Genomic DNA, 23,737 nt, shown 5'->3' on the forward strand with positions numbered 1-23,737 from the left:
CTGCTGTGCATGCCGCCTGGGAAATGATTTCATCATCAATAAGGGAAACCAATTTGTGTTACTATGATACTTCAGATTGAATGTCTAATTGTAATGTAGCTCCCCTATCCTTCGATAGCAGTCTTCCCTTCCATTAAAAAACAAAACAAACAAACACCGTTTTCATGAACAGCTCCCTTCATAGCACGATGGTCAAAGTAACTATCACTAAAAGGGAAATAAAAAGAAAAAACATATTAGGAGTGTTATCTCACTTTTTGCACATACTTTGGGAGCCAAATACTGCTAGAAAAAGTTGGTGTAGGCTGGTTTAGATGTTCAATGCTTATAATAACAATAATAATGCAAATGAACAAGCAAGGCCTATATTATTCAACCAAAAGACATGTTCCACCAAAGTTTTTTTTTTTTTTTTTTTACATGGCTGGTGTATTTTTCCAATTGTTTTCAACGTGAGCGCCGCATTTTAAGAACGGCATGAGCATAACGAGTGTTGAGTGCCTGTTTCACGCCCAAACGCTGAGTGTTCTGCGTTTTCTAACGGTCACAGAGAGTTGAAGAATGTTAAAGTTAGAGTTAAACGCAGCGCTCATCACTGTCACCTTTTATCCAGCTGTCCAATCGCAGTGGAGGAGGGGCGGGACAAAAACAACACCAACCAACCGCCACATTCTGCTTGTCAACAGATGAAATCAACAAGAAAGAAACAAGAGCCAGAGCAGATACTTTACATTGTATTAACATGTTTGTATAGAATCAATACAGAAAAAAAGCCAACGTTACTCAAGTATCAAAAAAATAAAGCAACCTCTCTGTCTGTTTTTAGGCCTTACTGCTTAGGTCTCCCCATCGCTGGAAAACTTCTCTGACATTAATGCGAGTCCCACCTCGAGCTTGCCTGATCATAACCCCTTATATTCCCCTGGCCTTTTCCTCTTTTGTATTTTCTCTGCTATCTCTCTCTTTCTCTAGTCGTTCTGCTAACATCTGTCTTGTGCTCTGAGCTCTCTCTTCCCCCATCAAGAGTGGACACGCCCCGATTGGCTACAAGTGTGTTTTGGTGCTCAGTCAGACCCACAATTTTTCAAAAATCTCTTACTGCACCTATAACATGTCAGAAGTCAACAAAATACGTATTTCTCTAAAATAGGCATGCCATAGTGACTTTTAAAATAATAATTATTGTTTGAAACAATACATCAATGTGAACTCTTCAAACATGACAGAGGATAATGTGAGTAATGTGTCAAAATGTCAAGTCTGTCTCGCCAAAAACGTAATTGGTTTGGTAATTAAATAAGTAGTATGGTTTCATTGAACGAAAGTAAGCAAACAATTAGCCTACATAAAATGTATCCACATTTAATTTTACTTAAGTATTAACCTAGTTAAATTATGTACACTGGGGAATCCAGCCGTTTGTTTAGACGCGGAACTATGTTTTCATTTTTGGTTCTTCACGGAAGATTTAATCGGCGCACTGTTATGATGTGATGGAAAGTCAGCGTGCGAAAGACAAGAGTCATGTGAACTACATATAAATGTAAAAATCTGCGGCCATGGAGTTAAAATGGTTAGTGACAAAATTGCTCTCTAAATAAACACGTTTTATTGATAAACGTTATGAAGATTGTGTCATTAGGGATGGTTTGTTCGCAGGGATGATGCTGCTGTCGCTGGTCCTGTCGTGTTCTCTAGAGATGTGTTTGACAAGTTCACTCTCGCGCCAAACATTAAAGAAATATATGCTCTTTTACAGAGGTAGGTGAATATGGTCCTACTGTGAGTCTCTTACTCACATTTACCATAGTTCGTCCACGGTAACTGTAGTTAAACGGTGTTATTAATAGTAAGACTATAACCACATATAAAACGGGTCTTTATTAACAACAATAAAACAATCAATTCTATATGATGTGGGAAAATAGAAGCCTAAATACTTGAATATACATAATTTCTATGAAATTACCATGGTAAGTTTTCTGTGAACTGTAATAGGCAGAATATATTAAGGATACTGTGACACACACACACACACACATTTGTTGTCCTGACCAAAGGCAGTAAGCATAAGATTATTTTTAACATATCTAAAACGATCGAAGACTACCAGGGGTTAAATGATGATATTTTGTTGATTTGTTTCATTTTTGATTATTTTCTCTAAAGCTCTGATGTAAAAAGTGAGGAGACGGGTGAGAAAAAGCCAGATGGACACTCATTAGAAACGCTGACTGGGACGTGTGGAGGAGATTCAGATGTCAGGAACACCCTTGCACCAGATAAGGCCACGTCTGAATGCAAACCTGCTGATGTTAAACGTAAACTTGCGAAGAGTACTGAGATTTCAGCGTTCCCTGAGCCGCTAGTGCCCTACACTAGCTTTACCACCATCAACGCAAAGCAGCGCAGGTCATATCTAGGCAGTCTCATTGGCAAGCCTAATGCCAAGATTTCAAAGGTAGGCCGTCTTAAGTCCCGATCGCCTGCCTTTTATTAGGGATGTAACGATATTGACGATATCACGCTATCGCGGTGGTAAACATGTTTCGATATCGTCGTAGTTGGGTTACAATATTAAAAGGACAGGTGTCCGTCAAAAAGCAAGAGGAGTAAACACAGTCCGGCAGGACAAATCATTGTTAACTACATAGACCATGATCGTTAGCGACCCGGATCTATATTTAACATGGATAGACCTCTACCTGTCATGATAATATATAAAACTCCTGATGTTAGTTACACTTACAGAAGAATAAAATAAAACCTATTTCGTTACCTTTTGGAGCTTGGAAGGATTCAGTTGGAGCAGATGTATAATAACAGATGTTAGAGTTTGTTTACCAGTATATTCAGCATCTTCCTCATATTCGCAATCTCGAGCATATTCTCCAAACTCATTTTCAGCGTCTTCAAAATCAATATTTTGATCACTGACAGCTTCTTGTACAATCCTACACACCTCAGGTCGTTAGTGACCCTATACAATTTTGACAAATACTATTGAAAAAACAGACATTCAATTATAATTCTATTATTGTTTTCTTGTTATATTGTTTAAAATGGATTGATTGAGGAATACTAAGAATGTTGATGTCTAACTTTAAAAAATGAGTGAGGAGCAGGGTAGTGAATGACGCGACCCGAGGTATGCATTTAAGGGTTAAAAGCACTGTGATCAGCGTTTTATGTTGTCATGGATCCATGAATACAACAATAAATTGCCTGTTAACTGGCAAAAGCAGAATAAATGTCAGTATTTTTTCGCTATTATCATCACAAACACTATCGTGAGCTATTTAACAATACCGTGAGCTTTTCCACAATATCGTAATAAATATCGTACCGTGAGGTCAATATCGAAATTGTATCGTACCGTGAGATTTTGATATCGTTACATCCCTACCTTTTATACTGAGATAGTTTTGATTGTTGTCCAGGATGCAAGGTGGTTTTGATGTGGTCAGTCTTGTCTCTCATTTCTAAGCCTTTGATGGAGCGTGTGAAGAATGAGGTGGCAGAGTTCATGAAATACCTACAAGATGTTTCTAGAGCATGTGCTGATGGGTACAACTATATGCCACCAGGAAGCACCCGCTACTCTGAGGTAGGTATTTATTATTCAGATATTCTGTTGCTTTATTTTTTATTTGTTTAATTTTATTATATTTGTTTATTTCATTATTGTTTTTAAATATTTGGTAATTTTTGTGCATTTTATTTAATTTTGTATTTTTTTGTTTTAATTTTTCTTTATAATTGTTTCATAATAATAACATTATTATTTTTGAATGTTTGATCGATGATGTTTGTACATTTTTATTTTATTATTCTTTAAAAAAATATTTCATTATTGTTGTAATATTTAATGATTTTTGTTTATTTTTATTATTTTATGTTTGTTTTTTTATTGTCGTCTTGAATATTTTATTGATTTTTTTCTTTATTTCATATTGTTTTTGGCTATTTGATAGATTTTTTTGTATGCTCTAATTGTATTTTTTGTATATTTTAAGTTTATTGTATAATATTGTATATTGTATTATTTTGTATATTTTAAGTTTATTTTTATTTAAAATTATTTAATATAAATCATTATATTTAAATTATTATTTTTGAATATTTTATTGATGTTTTTTGGTATATTTTAATGTTATTTTATTATTTTAATTTTTCTTTCTTTCATCATCATTTTTTAATATTTGATTGATCATTTGTGTATATTTTAGTTTTATTATCTTTATTTATTTCAATCTTATTTTTGAATATTTAATTTGATGATTTTTGTGTATTTGAATTTTATTTTATTATCTTTATTTATTTAATTCTCATTTTTGAATATTTGATTGATAATTTATGTATATTTTAATGTTATTTTATTATTTTAAGTTTCCTTTCTTTCATTATAATTTTTTTTTATTTTATTGACAATTTCTGTGCATTTTAATTTAATTTTGTTTTATTATCTTTCTAGTTCATTTTCAAATATTTGATTGATGATTTTTATTTTATTTTTATTATTTTTGTTATTTTTATTTTATTGTCGTTTTAAATATTTTATTGATTTTGTAATTAGATTTTGTAGTAATTTTTTTCTGTATATTGTTTTTGATAGATTTTTTTGTATGCTCTAATTTTATTTGTATTATTAATTCTTTTTTAATTTTGTATATTTTATTGAAGATTTTTGTATATTTTAAGTTTATTTTTATTTAAAATTTTCATAATCTTTTTTGAATATTTGATTGATTTTTTTGGTATATTTTAATGTTATTTTTATTTAAATTTTTCTTTCTTTCATTATCATTTTTGAATATTTGATTGATGATTTGTGTATATTTAAATGTAATTGTATTATCTTTATTTCTTTCATTCTCATTTTTGAATATTTGATAGATGATGTGTTGAATGATAATTTATGTATATTTTAATGTTATTTTTATTATTTTAATTTTCCTTTCTTTCATTATCATTTTTTATATTTTATTGACAATTTCTGTGCATTTTAATTTCATTTTGTTTTATTATCTTTGTTTCATTTTTATTTTGGAATATTTTATTGGTGATTTTTGTATATTTTCCCCAAAAGGAATTTTTTACAACCTGTTTGGAACATGTGAAGAGTTACCCACAGTTGTACAGCATTCAGGAGATTACTAGCCTGACCAGCGTAAAGTTTGTGTGTGAAATATCTCTCAACTTTGAGAAACAGCTTCTTGCTATGGTACTTATACTCTATAGCCATTTTTTATTATTAAAATAAATGTGTGAATGTGATATACTGCTGTTTGTTTCAGCTGTCTACTGTTTTTCTCCTCAGGGTAAAATAGACATGGTGGACAATAAAGTCATCCCAAAAGACACCCAGCTTGCAGTAGACTATGAGACCGTGTCAAATGTGGTTCCTCCAGCTAAAAAAGCAACTTCAGCACACACTGTACGTAGCCTGTCTGTGACTGATTTTTACTGTCAATATTTGGTCTTTATATGGACGGATGTCAGAAAACAATTGCTATATTTTACCCTCCAATTTTTCTTTTCTTATTTGTATTTTGTTATTGTCATGAAACTTAATACAATCTACAAAAATGATTCTGTTTATTAAATTCAGCAAATTTATTAAATTGATCAAATTTATTAAAATTGTCATGGAATTAAATTCATTACAAATACTGCCATGATATATAAATACTATTACATACCAATTATGTATTAATATTATTATATCATTGCCATAATGAGAATTCAGGATAATAAACTTGATGAATTTTCATGAAAATAATATAATACAAATGTAATAATATTAACAAAAATTAATCATGATAAATAAGCTTCATTTTCCTTGTGCCAAATATTTTTTATTTTTACCTTTTGAATTTGCAGGTGAAAAAGGATCGAAATATGTCCTTTTTACATTTATGCATTAAGCTGACACTTTTATCCAAAGTGACTTACAACTGAGGAGTACAGGAAGTGATCTGTCATGAAGAGGCAAAGAAACCTAAAAAGTGCCTTAAATACAACGTTTTTGCAAATATAATATTATAATACAAAATATACAAAAAGTATTGTGCTAAAAAATGTAAAAAAAAATTATTTATGGGTGAAAAATGATCCAAATATGTCCTTTTTGCAAATACAATAATATAATACAAAAATATGTGAATCATGCTAAAATAGGCTTCATATTCCTTATGGAAAACATATTTCATATTTTTAATACTTCAACTTATTAGTGAAAAAGAATCCAAATATGTCCTTTTTACAAATATAATAACATCATAAAAAAGTACCTTAATCATGCTAAAATAGGCTTCATTTTGTGTTTTTAACTTTTGAATTCGGTGGTGAAAAAGGACCAATATTTAATTTCACAGATTTTTTTTTTATATATATGTTTCTCAAATATTTCCCTTTTTTCCTTGCAAGATGTGATCTTAACCACTAGCCACTAGGTGTCACTGCTGCCTTTGTTTTGAATTATCATTGATATAATTGATAGAGTAAACTAGTATCTAGGCAAGGAGCTGAAGCCCATGACTGAGGGGCCCAGAACCTCCAATAAGAGAAGCAGGGGTCACCCATAAAAATGTTGTCCCTACCCCTCATGAATTAATTTAATGTCTGGGAAAATCAAATATAGTTCTTAAGTCTGAATCTTGATGTCTTCATTTCTGCAGGCCATCAGCAATGACAGTAACGCGGAAAAACTCAGCGCCATTTACGAGCCACAGGTGTGTTTATCCAAAGAGGCCTTCCTTCAGCTCCTGAATAACAGCTCGGAGTTCACGGAAGCATGGGAGCTGCCCATCTGGGTCAAAATGAATCCTATGAAAGGTGAGGGGTCATTTCACGAATCCAGAAGATTGTAAACCAGTGAACAGTCAGTCACAGTGAATGTCGTGGTTGTCAGGCAGCAGTCAGAGTAAGACGGCATACATTGATCCTCCCCTGCTGAAGACTGAGATGAGCTGGAGAGAGAAGAGTCTGCTATTTCATGAGGAGAGCTTGAAGCTGGCGTTCAGCAAGACTGTATCACGACCCATATTTTTCCTCACGTCAGAAGAGCTATCCTTTGAAATGAACCCTCCTCCACAGGTAAGGGGAATTCAGTTAAATTAATGTGAGTAGAAGAACACAAAACACCAAACAGTGGAATAAATTAACAATAAATATTGCAAGAGTTAAATCATTCAAATGCATTGATCTATTGGCTCTTTTTTATTATTTTTAAAATTATTATTCTTCACTTGTAATTTCTTTTGGATTTAAAAAGAAAATTCTACGTTATAGTGTCTGCCTAAATAACATTGTAACAAAAGATATATTTAAATTCAGCAAAAATGTTTTTAAACATTGATAATGAATGTTTATATGTACTATTATACAACAATTGTTAACTAATGTTAAAGATTACAAATACAGTAACAAATGTACTACTCGTGGTTAGTTCATGTTAATTAATACATTAATTAATGTTAACCAACACAGCATTTTTTTAAAGCGTTACCATTTTATATATTATATATGTATTTCTTCACTGAATCAACTTAAACACACACATTTATACCATTTAAAGCTGATTTTTCAGGTAGAAATAGCTCTTTAAAGGTGTCATGAACTGGCTTTTTGATTTTTTTACTGTTGTCTGAGGTCAACTAATGATGTTTGTGAGGTTTTTACATCCAAAAACATCATAACTAATAAGTAGTAGGCTATTTTCTACACTGGGTTCTGATGGGTTTCCATTTTTGAAAGGAAAGCATCTGTTAAATAAATCCATGTCAAATAAATCTAGATAAGAGTGAGTGAACAAATTCAGATATAAAAGTGACATTTTAAATATTATTTACTTGTCTTTACTCTGCCCAGGACAAAATCTCCAGGAATATGGTTGCATTTGAAGATACTGGTATGGATTTTGATCTAACAGATCTAACAGACCTGGAGTCATTTGGGGAGTCCTACAAACCCAGTAAGAAAGTGAAGGAACAGAAAGAACCAAAAAAAGCTTGTACAAATCCATCTCAACTTACGTTGAGCCCCAAGAAACAGACAGACCTATTAGGTACGTCAAAGCACAGCTCGACGTCTCAAAACACTCTCACAGAACCCCTTGAGTTGATCGAGGCTGAGGAACCAGGAGAAACCTCGTCTTTGGCTGATGGGGGAAACGGTGCAACGGATGAAAGTGCCGTTTCCGAAAAGGAAAGTGCGAGTGAAGATTCAAAGGTGTCTTCTGTTCAGTGTCCTCCCACCAAACGGCCTAGACGGACGATGGAAGACGAGGCGGACCAGGATTCAGATTCTGAAGAAGAACGACTAGTCATAGATCAGATCGTCTCCCCAAAGAGACTTCAAACCCAGGTGACACCAGGCGAGGTGTCCTCCCCCCACCCTCCAGCATCTGACCCAGCAACATCAAGCCCCACAAACCCGCTGGGCAAAGGAATGAAGAAGGGCATTAAAAGACCAAGAATATCCAGCGAGTGCGATCAGCTCGGACAGATTTTGCGAATGCAGGACGCCATGCTGAAATCCACCCCCAGCAAGAACCAGGAAGCTGTGAAACCACCTGTCCCAGAAGATAAACCTCCAGAACCTAAAACACACTCTCTGGTCAAACAGTGTGTGACCTCTTATCTGGAGTCCAGAGAGGGACAGGGAGAGGACGCCATACTGCCTGCAACCGTTCCTGCGCTGGTAGCCTCTCAAAGAAAACGTTAGTGCTTAAAACACTCCAAGGCAAATGTTATGTTCATTGTGCTCAATTTATGTTTTTCAAATATGCTTTTAAATGTGGCCCATATCAAACACTGGTTGAACAGATGATGCTCCAAAACTGCATCCGCACACCATTTAGTAACATAGTATTTAACAGTATTTAGGAACGGCATAAAATGCATCTTACTATACGTCTCTCAAAATGAATATGTAATATTAGTTTGTCTCTGTCTGCCTGCCCATCTGTCTATCGCAGGTCTTCTGAGGGAGGATCTTCAGGCCAGTGCTGAGGATGAGATGGACTATGATCCTCCAGCAGAGGGCAGTGTTCTGTACAAACTGTACAGCCTGCTGGACGTTCTGCTCATGGTGCGCAGCAGTGTGGACGTCGCTCACCCGAGACACGACAAAGAGACCTTCAGGGTGAGGTGGACCAGTGCTAATACACAAACACAATACACCTTTTGTGAATATGCTGCTTTATTTGGCCCAGGTTGAAGGATACGCCCCAAGCATTTCAAACATCATCAGTCTTGTCATTTCCTCTGTAATCCTCACAATACATCTTATTATAATTATTTGTTTGTTTGTTTTGTCAGTCATTTTGGCAACCTTTTATTGACTTTCTAATTGGATTTAAGTCAGTATGTCAACATGTCAGGCATTATTCTTTATATTTTTACCAAGGTTGAGTAATGTCCACCACTCCCTTTGTTTAAACAGTCTGCTTTCCTGTGCAGAGCTATAGAGTGGGCTTTTAAGCCTTATCAGTGTATTAACAGACTCTTTCCAGTCAATGGTTCACAAACGTAGGTCAAAAAAGCTTGTCCTGAAAAAGCAGCTCTTCTGCATCTGTTTATAGAGTATATTACTGTCTTATAACTGCTGTTTGAGTAGATAATGATTGACTCTGGTTTTCTTTAGGCCGTCCCAGTGCATGTCTTACCCAAGCTGGAGTATCAGCTGTGCTATGGAGCCGAGAGTCTGACCCACAGAGAGGCCTGTCAGCTATGGGCTGAGAAACTTCTGCACTCCAGTACCGTGTCTTTCATAAGTAAGAGACCTGATCATTCCTTTAGCACAGGTTATGAATTTTTATTGTGAATCTGTCATCAAACTGTTTGATCCTAATGTCACCTGAGTCTGAGAAGAAAGTATGCAGTATGAGAGCGATCAGCTTTTATAACATCTTATAGCGACTCTTCAACTTCAGTAGCAAAAATGCCCATTTGAGTTTTAATAATATTGAATAATATTGAATATTTGATATATGAATATATTCATATATTTGATATATTCATATATTAAATATATGAATATTTAATAATATTGAATATTTAATAATAATATTAAATCACAAGACAAATATTAATTGTATCACCATACAAAATGCGATCAGGAAAGTTAAAATCGCATTTTAAAAAAACATTTTTTAAATGAAATATAGACAGGGAGCCATGTTTTTTTTTTATTCTCTTGTCTTCATTTTGGTAATAGGGGAGTCAGCACTAAAGTGAACTTCCCGCAAACTCCCAGCATGCCTCTCTCATGACTCATGACTCATTGTTTTGAGTCAGAGTTGCCATAGCTACTGCCATTACAGCTTTAAAAGGTTGCAGAAGAATGCAACTGTACATACAGCATGTCAGTGTGGGTGTAGGGCTACTTGGGTTTCAACATCAGTGGGGGAGAGAGGAAAAGATACTCCTTTTCTGAATGCTGAAGTTTAGAGAATTTAGCTAAAAGCATATATTTGTATGTGTATATACTGTATATATTCTAAATAGATAGATATGTGATGTTTATGTCTACCTTATGGAAGGCTATAGCATTCAAGAATGCCTGTAATCTGTGCCTGTAGGTTGAAATACCTCAGAATCACAGAAGAATGCAGAAGAGCCTCGCTCTTGAAATATCGTTTGCTTTAGAGATTCTTCTAAAGGAATCCAGTCTTTTCTTTGGGTTTAGACCAGGATCCACCCCTAGTGATTTCACAGCGATGAGCCTGTACATATTTACACCAGCTGGAACATTTAGTACTTATACACATTACTGTTTTATTATATCTAGTGTTACTTGGGGCACTACATGTGTTCTTAAAGATTATGCAAGAGCATATGGAGGTGATATAATAGCATACTTTAAAAAATAATAATAAAAAAATAGTAAATTGAATGTAACATTTTAGACTCTTGATTGGATGTCATTTACACTAGTTTAAATGTATAATTAACTCAGTTAGATGGATGCTTTTTGTATTGCCAATGTGTAAACAGCTTGCAATGAAACATAACAAAAAAATGAGACTTCCCCAACTTCCTAGGTTGTCTATGATTTTTATTAAAAGGACTCTAAACATTTTTGTCGGGAAAATCTAAAGGATCTGTAATGATGGCCAGAGTGCATTTTAATATTAACTTCAAATGTAACATTGGATAACACACTAGTTAAAAATACGTTTGTGCTTTCGTATGTAGCCAACACATTAAAACAAGTGCACCTCCTTAAATCATGACCAAACTTTATTAAAACTAAATGTTACATTACAAAGTGACTTTTTTGAAAGTTTTGTGCACATTTAAGCACTTTTCACAAGGGATAGTGGTCAAGTATTTCTGTTATCAACAATGCAGATTTTACTGTTATGAGTGTTGCCATAGATACAAATAGATGTCATCAGCTCTGAACAGAATTAGTTTCCATGTTGTAATCTCATGATGAATGTTATGCCTGGTTCAGACTACACGATATTAGCCCGAATTTGGCACGATCTGTTTGACGTAAGGTGTCGTAGGGATTCGTAAACGATAATGGACGTCGGGACGCAAGAATCGATTGTTTTATCTCGTATAGTGTGTCATAGTATACGACAACCGAATCCGCGTCTGCGATAGTTCACGACGTCATGACAGAAAGACTAGCATGTTTAATTTTTTTTGCGGTCCTTCACGACGGGTTCTGTCACGTGTGACGCTGACCAACCGGAGCACAGACAGTTTCCGTACACAGCTTTCAAACACGGCGAAACGCATGAGAGATGAAGGAGCGGCTAACTTTAGATGGAATTATACAATGGAGGAAAGGTTCGTGGAGTTGTGGCAACAGTATTCCTGCCTGTACGGTGTGTCATCGACGGACTACCACAACCAAATAAGAAAAATGCTGGCGAACAATAGCGGAAGCCCTTCAGGAACCCGGTGAGTAACGTTACTGGAATCTAAGCTTAAAAGATGTTTTACAAATACGTTGTGGTGGCAAGCTTTTACTACTGGCTAATAACTAAATATTTAATATAAAAAGAACAATAATTGACAGCCCATAATGTACTCTTCCAGCAAGTCAGGAACATGTCCTTTGTTGGGTTTTCTTTTTATTTTTGGGCTTTTCTAAACATAAAACAGCCAAAACACGCTGCTTCAGACATCGTTTGTTTATGACATCATGCACGTCGTGACAACAAGCGATGATTGGTCGAGGAGCAACGTGTAGTCTGACATGTTTCTAGTCCAGGACACGACAAGATTTTAGGAGAAAAAATCGCGTAATCTGACACAGTAACTATCGTAACAGACAAAAATATCTTGTAGTCTGAACCAGGCATTACATGCATGCCATTCAAGTTTATTCTCCTGATGAAGCTGAATTTATCATCATTACTCTTCAGTGGCACATGATCCTTCGGAAATCCTTCTAATATGAGGATTTGGTGTGGTAGCGTGAATATCGATTAATTGGCATTTTGATCAATATGACCAGGTTATTTTATGCTCAAAAAAAAAAGAAAAAAGAAAAAGAAAAAAAAAGACAAGGCAGTGTTGGAACACAGACAAATTGGTATTCTTAGTTTATTAATTATTAATTTGTTTAATTGTGGCTCATCCGATCTTGATCATGTCCTCTGTTTCGTTATTGTCTTGTGTTCGTTGGAACAAGTAGGTGCGTGGAGATCATTTTTTTCTGGCATGAACTCTGAACGTCACCATCAGTGTGAAATATTACACGACAATGATACAATAGACAGACACAACGTGTGAACAATTATTGCAACATCTACAATGTTTCTCACAGTTTGTGTTGCAGGTCAATACATGTTCTTGTGCTCTGCATCACAGATTTAGCCATTCTTCAGTTTATACGGACCACAAGCTCTGCAGCGCTCTTAATATAAATATGTACTATTTCATATTTAAAAAAATTAGCCTTTATTTGTATGTTTTCTGGTTGTTGTTTTTTTCAGTTTCCAGTGATTGTCATTTATAGTATCTGTTTAAAATAGTTTTTTAGAGTTTTTTTTTTTGTCTTAGTTATATTTTATTCCAGTTTTATTTTAATTAGGGAAAACATAGTAGCACCTTTAGTTTGAAATGACACTGCTCTGCAGACTTGTTTTAGATATTGACTGTTAAATAGAAATGAAGCCTAATGGACCACTATGGTTAAAAAAAAAAATTGCCTACTTGTGTGTGTGTGTGTGTGTGTGTGTGTGTGTGTGTAGGTCGCATCAATGCGCACACATCAGAAGTGGTTCAGATGCAGACGCTGCCTGACGACTGGATCCAGAACCTCACCTGTGACTTTAAGTGAGTACATCTCTGGAATATATATTGTTATAAAACATCAATTTTAGAACGGTTTAGCCTTTTTTAAAATAATGTGTGCATGTTTGACACTCACATTTTTATCTGAAATACATTATTTTTTATGTATTATGCATTTATATTAGTATATTATATTTAAATAATATATTAATAATGAATTGTGTATTTTGCATTGATATTGGGTTATATCTCTTCAAACAAGTTTTAATAGAATTTAATGGGATTCAATATTTCTTTTTCAGGCCAACTAGATGTTTAAACACACTCTACCACTTACTGAAAAAAGTCTCTGCGTAAGTTTTTCACTTCTTATATCCATTTTAATGTGTTATTTACCCTTTGCAAGATTTGTATTTTTCTAATGTGAAATCAGTTTTTCAATTGGTCCTTAAAAGTGTGCAATTTCTGTGCCGACTAGTCAAAATAACATCCCCCTCCAGTTGATCAGGCAAACCAATAATCGAGCCTGGTTCTGTGTTGGGCTGGTCGAGATATTGAAACAGTCTGCATATTAATCTGGGATATGTGAAAGTATTTTAAGATTAAGCCAATCTCTGTGCTTTTGTGCTTTATGTCTTTTAACACCTTTCCCAGTTTACAGGAAGGACGGTACCTGCTGGTTCACAAACCTCGTGAGGGTTTTGTGACCATCTTCAAAGCCAGCGACGAGACCAAGGCTGCTCGCAGTTTGTACCACCTGCAGACTGTGCACTGTGGACCCCCTGCTGTGTCGCCAGGGGTCCCCTGGGTTCCCCTGGACCCCTTGCATGTCCTGCCATTTCACCAGAAATACAACAGACCGCCCTGCATCTTCCCCCCACGTCCACCCCCTCAGGTATTACCATCTTTTCACTTTAAAATTGGTTTCGAAATGTACCCATGCAACCTGTTTGTGCTCCAGACATGTTGAACCACAGTGCTTATATGGAAAATTTGGGTTTGAATTTAGCCTGCAACATACTTTTAAGGTGGTGTGGTAGTGATTTAAGAGTCGGTAAATAAAAGGTTGCTGGTTCACATATACAGTATACTCCAGACATGTTGAACCACAGTGCTTATCTGGAACATTTGGAGTCGATTTAGCCTGCAACATACCTTTTATCCAGTATTTCCAGCGGTGGTGTTGTGATCATAAGAGTTTGTAAATGAAAGGTTGCTGGTTTGCATGTGTGCTCCAGACATGTTAAGCTACAGTGTTAATGTGAAATTTTTTAGCCTGCAACATACTGTTTATCCAGGTTTTCCAGAGCTGGTGTGGTGTAGTTATTGTTAGATTTGGTAAATGGAAAGTTGGTGGCTTGCATATACAGTATGATCCAGACATGTTGAACCACAGTGCTGATGTGGGAATTTTGTGTTTGAATTTAGCCTGCAACATAACTTTTATCCAGTGTTTCCAGAGGTGGTGCAGTGTAATGATTATAAGAGTTGGTGTGGAAGGTTGCTGGTTCGAGCAATGACTTGAGCCCTTGAGCACTTAGTCTTGTTTTAAAGGGATACATATCTTTTACTTAAATATATTCTCACACTCATAACAAAATCAGAATGGCCACTTTTTCCCATGATATCCAAACATTCCTGCAGTTACCACACCCAGGACGATTTGGCAGTTGTGTTTGAGTAACAAATGATGGTGCAACACTAACACTGTAGTAGTGCCTAAATTTGGTTCACTTCATTTTAAAGTTGCTTCTTAGTTATAGCGATGCTCATATTTAGGATTACCATTTCTTCATATCTCTAACCTCAGGTGTTCTACAATGAACATGAATGATTTTAATAGCACACCATAACCAACTGCAAAATTTGTGGTCTTACCGTATTTTCCGGACTATAAGTCGCACTTTTTTTCATAGTTTGGCTGGTCCTGCGACTTATAGTCAGGTGCGACTTATATATCAAATTTAATTCATACTGACTGACAAGAATAAACATATAGCCGCGAGAATGCGCTGCTCCTGTAGCCTAATATTTACTTATAGACAACAACTTAGAAAGACTGAACACAAACAAAATGCTCCCATAAAGAAAATCTTATTCTGCAAAATACAAACAGCATGTAGTAAAATATGCAGCGGAGAACGATTCTCACAGCGTTCGTCTCGCGCGGCAGAGCCTCTCCCGGCAGAGAGTTCAAGCCTCTGTGGACTCGTTCCTTCAGCTCTGGCCATCTTGCTTACAGTCCGCAAGTAGATTTCTTTTTCTTCTTCATCACAATTAAAGTAACCTCTGCTTTTCGCCAGTCCCTTACAAGTTTCTCACTCACTTCAAACTTTCTTTCTTCTGCTCGGGTTATGCAGTGAAGCGGGCACGAGCGAGTGCACGCGAGCAGGTGCTCGCATGCGCGCGGCTCCAGCTCTGCCCTAATGCGACTTATAGTCCAGTGCGACTTATATATGTTTTTTTCCGCGTCATGACGCATTTTTTGACTGATGCGACTTATACTCCGGAGCGACTTATAGTCCGGAAAATACGGTAATTATCTTTGCTCATTTCCCTTATTTTTGCATTTAGATCTTTGTTGTCATCTAAAGCTTACTTAAACTTTATTTTGATAACACTGTTAAATCTTTAGTAACTGTCAAAATAAATATTTTAATGTTGTACATTTATAATGCCTAAATTCACTTGTAGCATTTATGGATAGAATGATTGTGTGTGTGTGTGTGTGTATATATATATATATATATATATATATATATATATATATATATATATATATATATATAAATATTAGACATGTGCCAATTTTCGATAATGCGATTTATCACGATAATGAATATGCACGATATTGTTATCGTGGCCACTTTAAAATATCGTAAATAATAATTTATTAACAATTAATAATTTTTTTATAATGCACTCAAGAATACTTTGCCCATCAACCGTATAAATGCTCAACACCGCTGTATTCTGCGTCAAAGGGACACGCGCTCTAGCCTGGTTTTACCAGGCTCTCGTACATTTCATTTGTGCATAGAGTCTGGCCACTCTCCATTGGACCGGTAAAAATTTGTTCAGAGAAAACCTAAGAATACACAGAAGTCCCAGAAGTAGTACTGAAGGAAAATGAAAATTGAGGGGAAATACATAGGAGGGCAGAGCCAGGCTACACGCGCGCAGGTGTAAATGAGAAGCACATGAACGAGGGAAGGAGACTGAATGAAGTGCCGCTCAATGACAGCAGAGGGCGCTGATGAACTGCAGAATGCAGCGGTTACATTTACATTTACATTTAATCATTTAGCAGACGCTTCTATCCAAAGCAACTTACAAAAAAGGGGAGAGCAATAGAAGCAACGAAACAAACAAGGCCAACAACCTGAAAGAGCTGTAAGAAGTCTCAATTAATTAGTACAGTACACACATTTTTTAAATTTATTTACAACCATCTACAATAGCCACCTACAACAAAAACTCACGTACGCAAAATACCGAACACTGGATTTTGATAGCCATGATAACAACCCATTAGGACTAAGGCTGTTGCCCCAACTGTTGTCGTTAAGCAGATTCAGTGGCCCAATGGGTTGGTTTTGTATGGCATTCTAGCTAAACGCGCAGCAATAGCCATCTACAACAAAAACTCACATACGCAAAATACAGTACACTGGATTATGATAGTTATGATAACTGTGTAACACACCTGCCTGAAGGCACAAGTCCGGATGAGAGACGTAGATATGATCCAGGAATGTGCGCTTTTTGGTCGTTGCTGTGGTGATCAGTAAGTGCTATTCTGTATTGGTCAAGTGCAATTGGAAAAGATGTGTCTTAAGATTTAAAAATGGCTACAAACTCGGCAGCACGAATTGAGATCGGCAGGTCATTCCACCAGGTGGGAACGGTCCAGGAAAATTTCTGTGAGAGCGATTTCATGCCTCTTTGGGATGGAACCACGAGGCGCCGCTCACTCGCAGAACGCTGCAGGGGTTTAATAGTGCATGCTGGAAGCCCAGCCAGAAGAGCATTACAATAGTCCAGTCTGGAGAGAACAAGAGCTTTGAACCATGAGTTGTGCAGCCTGTTCTGATAGGAAGGGTCTAATCTTTCTAATGTTGTATAAAGCAAATCTGCAGGACCGGGCTGTTGCAGTAATGTGGTCAGTGAAGTTTAACTGGTCATCAATCACAACTCCAAGGTTCCTGGCTGTCCTTGATGGAGTTATGGTCGATGAACCAAGAGGAATGGAGAAATTTTGATGAAGTGCTGGGTTGGTTGAGAAAACAAGTAATTCTGTCTTTGCAAGATTGAGTTTAAGATGATGCTCTTTCATCCAGTCAGAAATGTCTGTCAGACAGGCAGCGATACGAACACTGACTGTAGGATCATCTGGTTGAAATGAGAAGTAGAGTTGAGTGTCATCAGCATAGCAGTGATAGTAGAAGCCGTGTTTCTGAATGACAGAACCTAATGATGACATGTTGATGGAGAAGAGAAGTGGTCCAAGGACTGAGCCCTGGGGAACCCCAGTAGCTAGATGATGTGACTTAGACACTACACCTCTCCATGACACCCTGTAGGACCTACCAGAGAGGTAAGACCTGAACCACTGGAGAGCAGTTCCTGAGATCCCCGTCTTCTTAAGTGTTGACAGGAGGATCTGGTGGTTAACTGTGTCAAAAGCAGCAGACAGATCCAGCAGAATGAGCACTGAGGACTTGGAAGGTGCTTTTGCCAGTCTCAGTGCCTCAGTTACCGAGAGCAAGGCAGTCTCAGTCGAATGGCAGCTTTTGAAGCCGGATTGGTTGTTGTCTAGGAGGTTGTCCTGTTCAAGAAACAGAGAGTTGATTGAACAGAAGGGATACCGGTCGGTAGTTTTCTAAAAGTGCTGGATTCAGAGAGGGTTTCTTAAGCAGTGGGGTTACCCGGGCCTGCTTAAATGCTGTGGGAAAGGTTCTCATGTGAAGAGAAGTGTTGACAATGTGAGTGAGTGCAGGAGTGATTGAAGAAGAAATGGCCTGAAGGAGGTGAGTGGGTATAGGATCAAGTGGACAGGTAGTAGGGTGATTGGAAAGGATGAGTTTAGAAATATCTGCCTCGGAGAGCGGAGAGAAGGATGGAAGCGTGTTAGTTGTTGAGATGTGCGTGTCAGATTGTGATGAGGAGAACTGGTTGCTGATGAGAGATGTTTTGTTTGTGAAAAATGATGCAAAGTCATCAGCTGAAAGAGTTGATGAAGGAGGGGGAGGAGGTGGACAAAGGAGAGAGGAGAATGCTTTAAAGAGTTTGCGAGAGTCAGAGCATTTGTTGATTTTGTTGTGGTAGTATGTTGTTTTAGCAGTGGAGATATTTGTAGAGAAAGAAGAGAGAAGAGACCGATACAAGGTAAGGTCAGTATAGTTTTTAGATTTCCGCCATTTCCTCTCTGCCGCCCTGAGTCCAGAGCGATGTTCACGGAGAACATCAGACAGCCAGGGGGCAGATGGGGTGGGACGGGCTGGTCTGGATGAAAGGGGGCAAAAACTGTCTAAGGAGGATATTAGAGTGGAGCAAAGAGTGTCAGTAGCACTGTTAGTGTCCAGTGCTGAGAACTGAGCAGGTGGAGGGAGTGAAGATGATACCATAGTGGATAGGCGAGAGGGAGAGAGTGAGCGTAGATTACGCCGAAAGGTAATCTGTGTAGGAGTACGTGTTGTATAAGGAGTCAGTATGAGGTTAAGAGTGATGAGAAAGTGGTCTGAGGTGTGCAATGGAGTAACTAAAATGTTGTCCGTGGAGCAGTTGCGTGTGTAGACGAGGTCTAATTGGTTACCTGATCTGTGAGTAGCCGTAGTAGATACTAACTTAAGGTCAAATGAAGTCAGTAGAGTGCTGAAGTCTGTGGCTAGGTGTTTATCAAGATGGATGTTGAAGTCACCAAGCAGAATCAGTGGAGTGCCATCCTCAGGGAAGCTAGAAAGTAACACATCCAACTCCTCCACAAAGTTACCGAGGTGACCTGGAGGACGATAGACCACTACCACATGGGTTTTAACAGGGTGAGTAATAGTGATTGAGTGCAATTAAAATGAACTGGCCGGTAGAGATGGTAAGGGATCAAATTTACAATCATTTGAGATAAGCAAACCCGTACCCCCACCCCTCCCAATAGGCCGAGGAGTGTGTGAAAGTTAAATTGGTTGAGAGGGCTGCAGGAGTGGTAGTGTCCTCTGGTTTGATCCAGGTCTCAGTTAGGGCCATGAGGCTGAGCTGTGAATGAGTCCCAATAGATGAAATTAAGTCTGCTTTGTTTACAGCAGACTGGCAATTCCAGAGACCAATTGGAATAGAGAGTAAAGTAGCAGAGGATGTTAGGATATAGCGCAAATTATTAGGATTGCGGCATCTCGTGTTTACAGAGCCTGATTTACGAGTGCTAGTAGTAATAGTTGAGATTTGAAAGCACATGGTGAATACAGATCAGAGAAAAGGCCAGATCGGAATTAGAAAAGAACCGAACACAAATAATGAAAAGGAAGATGATACACAAGTGCCTTGCCGGGGTCCTTGCTCGGGAGAAGTTGCACAGGGAAGAGTTGAGGTCTTTACACTCGTCGGTCTTCACACAAGGAGGGCTTCACACTGTCGGTTACCCAGGAAACCCCGCAAACAAAAGAAACTGTGTGTAGTTTTTAAAACATCCATTCGTTTTTGTAATCTATATGTTGTTCATCACAGCACCAAATACTTAATACTTAAATACTTAATAGGCTATATTTATTTTCAAACTTAAACATTTTTATGTTTTAATCTGGACTACAACATGCCCTAATGATTAGAACTGTTCTAATTATTTGTTATTGTTCAGTATAACTTTGAGACATACGACTTTATATGTTAACATATTAATTCATTATTACCAAACTGACAATGAAAAATACTTCTATTTAATAATTATTATTATTTAATAGAATTAATAATTCTAAGTAATGTTAATTTCTTAGTTACTGTTTAATAACATTAAAATCTAAATCAAAATAACTTTTTTAATGGACCTAAGATAAAATTAACAATGATCAGTATTTCTTAACCAACATCATACTTTCTATACCAAATGTAGCTATTGCTCAATCTTAGTGAATGCATTAAATAATGAGACCTTATTTGTTATCTGTTGTTCTTTATAGCCTAATTCTTTTGCACTTTAATCTGTTTGAAAATTGTACTTTTACAGCTCTGAAAAAAATCAAGAGATTACTTAACATTGATTTCTCAATGTTAAGTGGTCTCTTCATTTTTTTTCCAGAGCTGTATGCATTTTTGGTGCATTATTGTATTTAAAGATTGTTCTTTTTGTTATTACAAAAATAGTTCTTAAAGCGGTTATGCTATGGCAACACTTTTTTTTGCAACTTATTTCAATATCGTGATAATATATTATATCGTGATAAAACTTCAGCTAATCCCTTTTGTTTCCTATTAGGCCTATTTGCTGCTGCATCCTTTACGTCTATGGCTGATCTCAATTTTTCCAACTACAGGCCACTGATCAAATAGAATAAAATTAGTGCCGTTAAAATGAATTTGCGTTAATGCGTTAATTTTAAAAGCCCTAAAGAAAGTACAAAATTTATATATATATATATATATATATATATATATATATATATATAGGGGTGGGCGATATCTCGATATTTAAAATATATCGAGATATTTTTTCAGCTCGATATGGATTTGGACATATCGTATATATCGATATATTGTTTATATTAAATTCTGATTCCGCCACTTTGCTTGTTTGCCTTCTCTGTGTTGTGCTCGCGGAGCCTCGCGCGCCTCCCGCCTCTTGCTTTGTTCCCCCTCCCCTCGCGTGTCGTCTCATTGAACACGGCTGCTTCCACAACCAGGTGAGGATTAGTTATCATGTTGACAAGCGCGCACGTTGTTCAGGACTCAGTTTAGAGACCATGTTTTCCTTCTAACACAACTGCTTGCTAAAATTCATAAAGAAATATTAATGTTCATCATAGTTCAAATCGCACGTTTCACCCACAGTCAGGTGATTGACACTACTGGTGCGAGACGCGGTCACAATCATGCCATTTTATGATCTGTGTCTAACTGATCGCATAGTTTTCGGTTAAAATGTCAAAATGATCGCATATCATTTGAAAACATTTAAAAAGTATTGCAATATCATTACTATGATGATTTTGTCAGCTTTATCACGGGATTATGATGAATAGGTCTATTCACGTTTTAACCAAGAGGGAAAAACGCGACATCCCGGGTGTCCTGAGACACGCGGTGCTCTTCTGTAAGTTGTACTGTATCATATTATCATATAGCCTACCTTCTGACATTCATATTTCGTTATGTAACTGGAAAAGAAGTGAAATTCAGCTCATGTGTAGCCTACATGACCTGCATGATGAGTTTGAATTTTGTCAAACTCATGACAAACATCACTGTTTGAATTTTGATACAAATTTAACAGGAAGTGGTGTTATGACAAACAGTTTATTTATATCACAGTCATGCCCCCATCTTTCGGCAAAATGCTTACTGTTTACTTTAACTGTAAAAAAGGGAGTCTTTGATTCATCTTTTGAAAGCATGAAATAAATGAAAAGAAGGCAATATTATTTATTTTCTTTTACAGTTAAATTATTATTTATGTAATCAGGGAGTTTTTTATTTTAAATGTCGCAAAAGCACTTGACTACCTCTTTGCACTTCAATTTAAAAAAAAGAAAAGGTTTTTGTGGTATTTGGCATATTTGTTTTTGCTGTAGTTTTTAGGGGGTTATTTTTCCTGTAAAGATATCGAGATATATATCGTATATCGAGATATAACAAAATATATCGAGATATATTTTTTGGTCCATATCGCCCAGCCCTATATATATATATAATATTGGTATTTCAATGAAATGATTGCGGTTGTACTCTTCATACACGTGTCTGCTATTGGTATGGTCAATATGTGTCGAGACAGGTTATGAAGATAACACCCATCCTTCTCTACACTATGTAACACTCTTACATCATTGCATTGGTCCCAATTGCACCCTGAGGAAACATGACGCTTCATTTCATTGACGCAAAAACACACACCAGAACCTGGGATGTGTGTCTATTGTGTAAACTATTAAGTGTCATGCTTACACTGACTTGTAAAGACATGCCCACTCTTTATGCATGTCCTAAGGCATGCTGGGACATTGGAGGTGGATTTACTTTTACCAAGAGATCTCTGTAATTATCCAGTTCATGGTTATTCACTAATGGGATTTGAACCAACAATCTTTAGTCTAAAACTGCAATTCTACCATCCAAATTGTGTTGCCGTGATTTATCAAATGTCTTTTGATGTATCTTTTCTGTTTTTTATACAGGCAAAAGTTGGGACAGGACCTAAACAACGGCATAGAAAAAATGCTGTCAGACCGCCAAAAGCAGCCAATCTGAATCAATCACCTAAAAAGAATAAAAAAGGCACTCGTAAGGCACAGGGATGGAAGGACAACATGAGAGTCAAGCTAATGAAAGACCTGCAGGAAAGCCAAACCAGTGAGGATGGAAAGACAACATCTTGATTTCTGTACTTGCTTTTTTTCTTTTTCAAAAGCACTTTCTACCACCTAAAATTATGTACAACCAACAAAAAAAAGTGTATAACGTGTGTAAGATTATATTTTTTGTACATTTTGAAAGAATCCTTCACAACACTGAAACGGTTACCATTTAAAAAAAAATAATTATGCATTTTGTCTGCAGTAAATAAATCAAACGTGTTTAATATTTCATCTAATTATTGTGTCCCTTCAACATTATTCTGTTTTCTAGCAGTAACTGTGGGCAGTCTTGCCTCAAGTCAGAGAGAAAGATGTGGGTGTGTGTGAAAAGTACTACACATACTAAATATAATGCAAGACTAAATTAATCTATCCCTATAGAACGCAATGCTAAACAGTAACTGTTAAGTTAACAGGTCTCAAGGCTGGTGGATACACTTTCTCCAGTGGATTTTTTGTGTGTGTGTATTTCAGCTAATATTAAGTAAAACCCCTTGCGCAACTGAGTAAGACGAACGTGTCGCGGTTCTCTTATGACATACAGTTGAAGACAGTGCCAAGGAATGTGACAGAAGCTGCCACAGCAGTTTTAAAGGTGCCCTAGAATGATTTGAAACTATGTTAAATTGTTCTCTGATATCTACAGGTCCTTCTAAAAAAAAATAGCATATTGTGATAAAAGTTCATTTTCCATAATGTAATGATAGAAATTAAACTTTCATATATTTTAGATTCATTGCACACCAACTGAAATATTTCAGTTCTTTTATTGTTTTAATACTGATGATTTTGGCATACAGCTCATGAAAACCCCAAATTCAATCTAAAAAAAAAATTAGCATATCATGAAAAGGTTCTCTAAACGAGCTATTAACCTAATCAACTAATTAACTCTAAACACCTGCAAAAGATTCC

General features: G+C 36.4%; 1 protein-coding gene across 1 annotated transcript; it reads left to right on the plus strand.

Annotated features, from left to right (window-relative positions):
- The first annotated feature begins 1,452 nt into the window (after positions 1-1,452).
- ice2 (interactor of little elongator complex ELL subunit 2) lies at positions 1,453-23,058 on the plus strand. Its single transcript, XM_067435690.1, has 15 exons — positions 1,453-1,573; positions 1,660-1,761; positions 2,170-2,461; positions 3,488-3,607; positions 5,090-5,224; positions 5,321-5,437; positions 6,681-6,837; positions 6,914-7,098; positions 7,873-8,722; positions 8,981-9,147; positions 9,649-9,778; positions 13,220-13,304; positions 13,565-13,615; positions 13,917-14,157; positions 22,643-23,058. The coding sequence occupies exons 1-15, from the start codon at positions 1,560-1,562 to the stop codon at positions 22,841-22,843; spliced, it is 2,847 nt and encodes a 948-aa protein (XP_067291791.1). The 5' UTR covers positions 1,453-1,559; the 3' UTR covers positions 22,844-23,058.
- The last annotated feature ends 679 nt before the right edge of the window (positions 23,059-23,737 follow it).

The sequence above is a fragment of the Pseudorasbora parva genome, chromosome 25 (assembly GCF_024679245.1).
Source record: "Pseudorasbora parva isolate DD20220531a chromosome 25, ASM2467924v1, whole genome shotgun sequence".
Classification (NCBI taxonomy): Eukaryota; Metazoa; Chordata; class Actinopteri; order Cypriniformes; family Gobionidae; genus Pseudorasbora; species Pseudorasbora parva.

Excerpts from the sequence above, each read along its gene's own strand:
- ice2 (XM_067435690.1), top strand. Across the intron at positions 7,099-7,872 it reads AAATGAACCCTCCTCCACAG|GACAAAATCTCCAGGAATAT; the intron begins GTAAGGGGAATT and ends TACTCTGCCCAG. Across the intron at positions 13,305-13,564 it reads AACCTCACCTGTGACTTTAA|GCCAACTAGATGTTTAAACA; the intron begins GTGAGTACATCT and ends TTTCTTTTTCAG.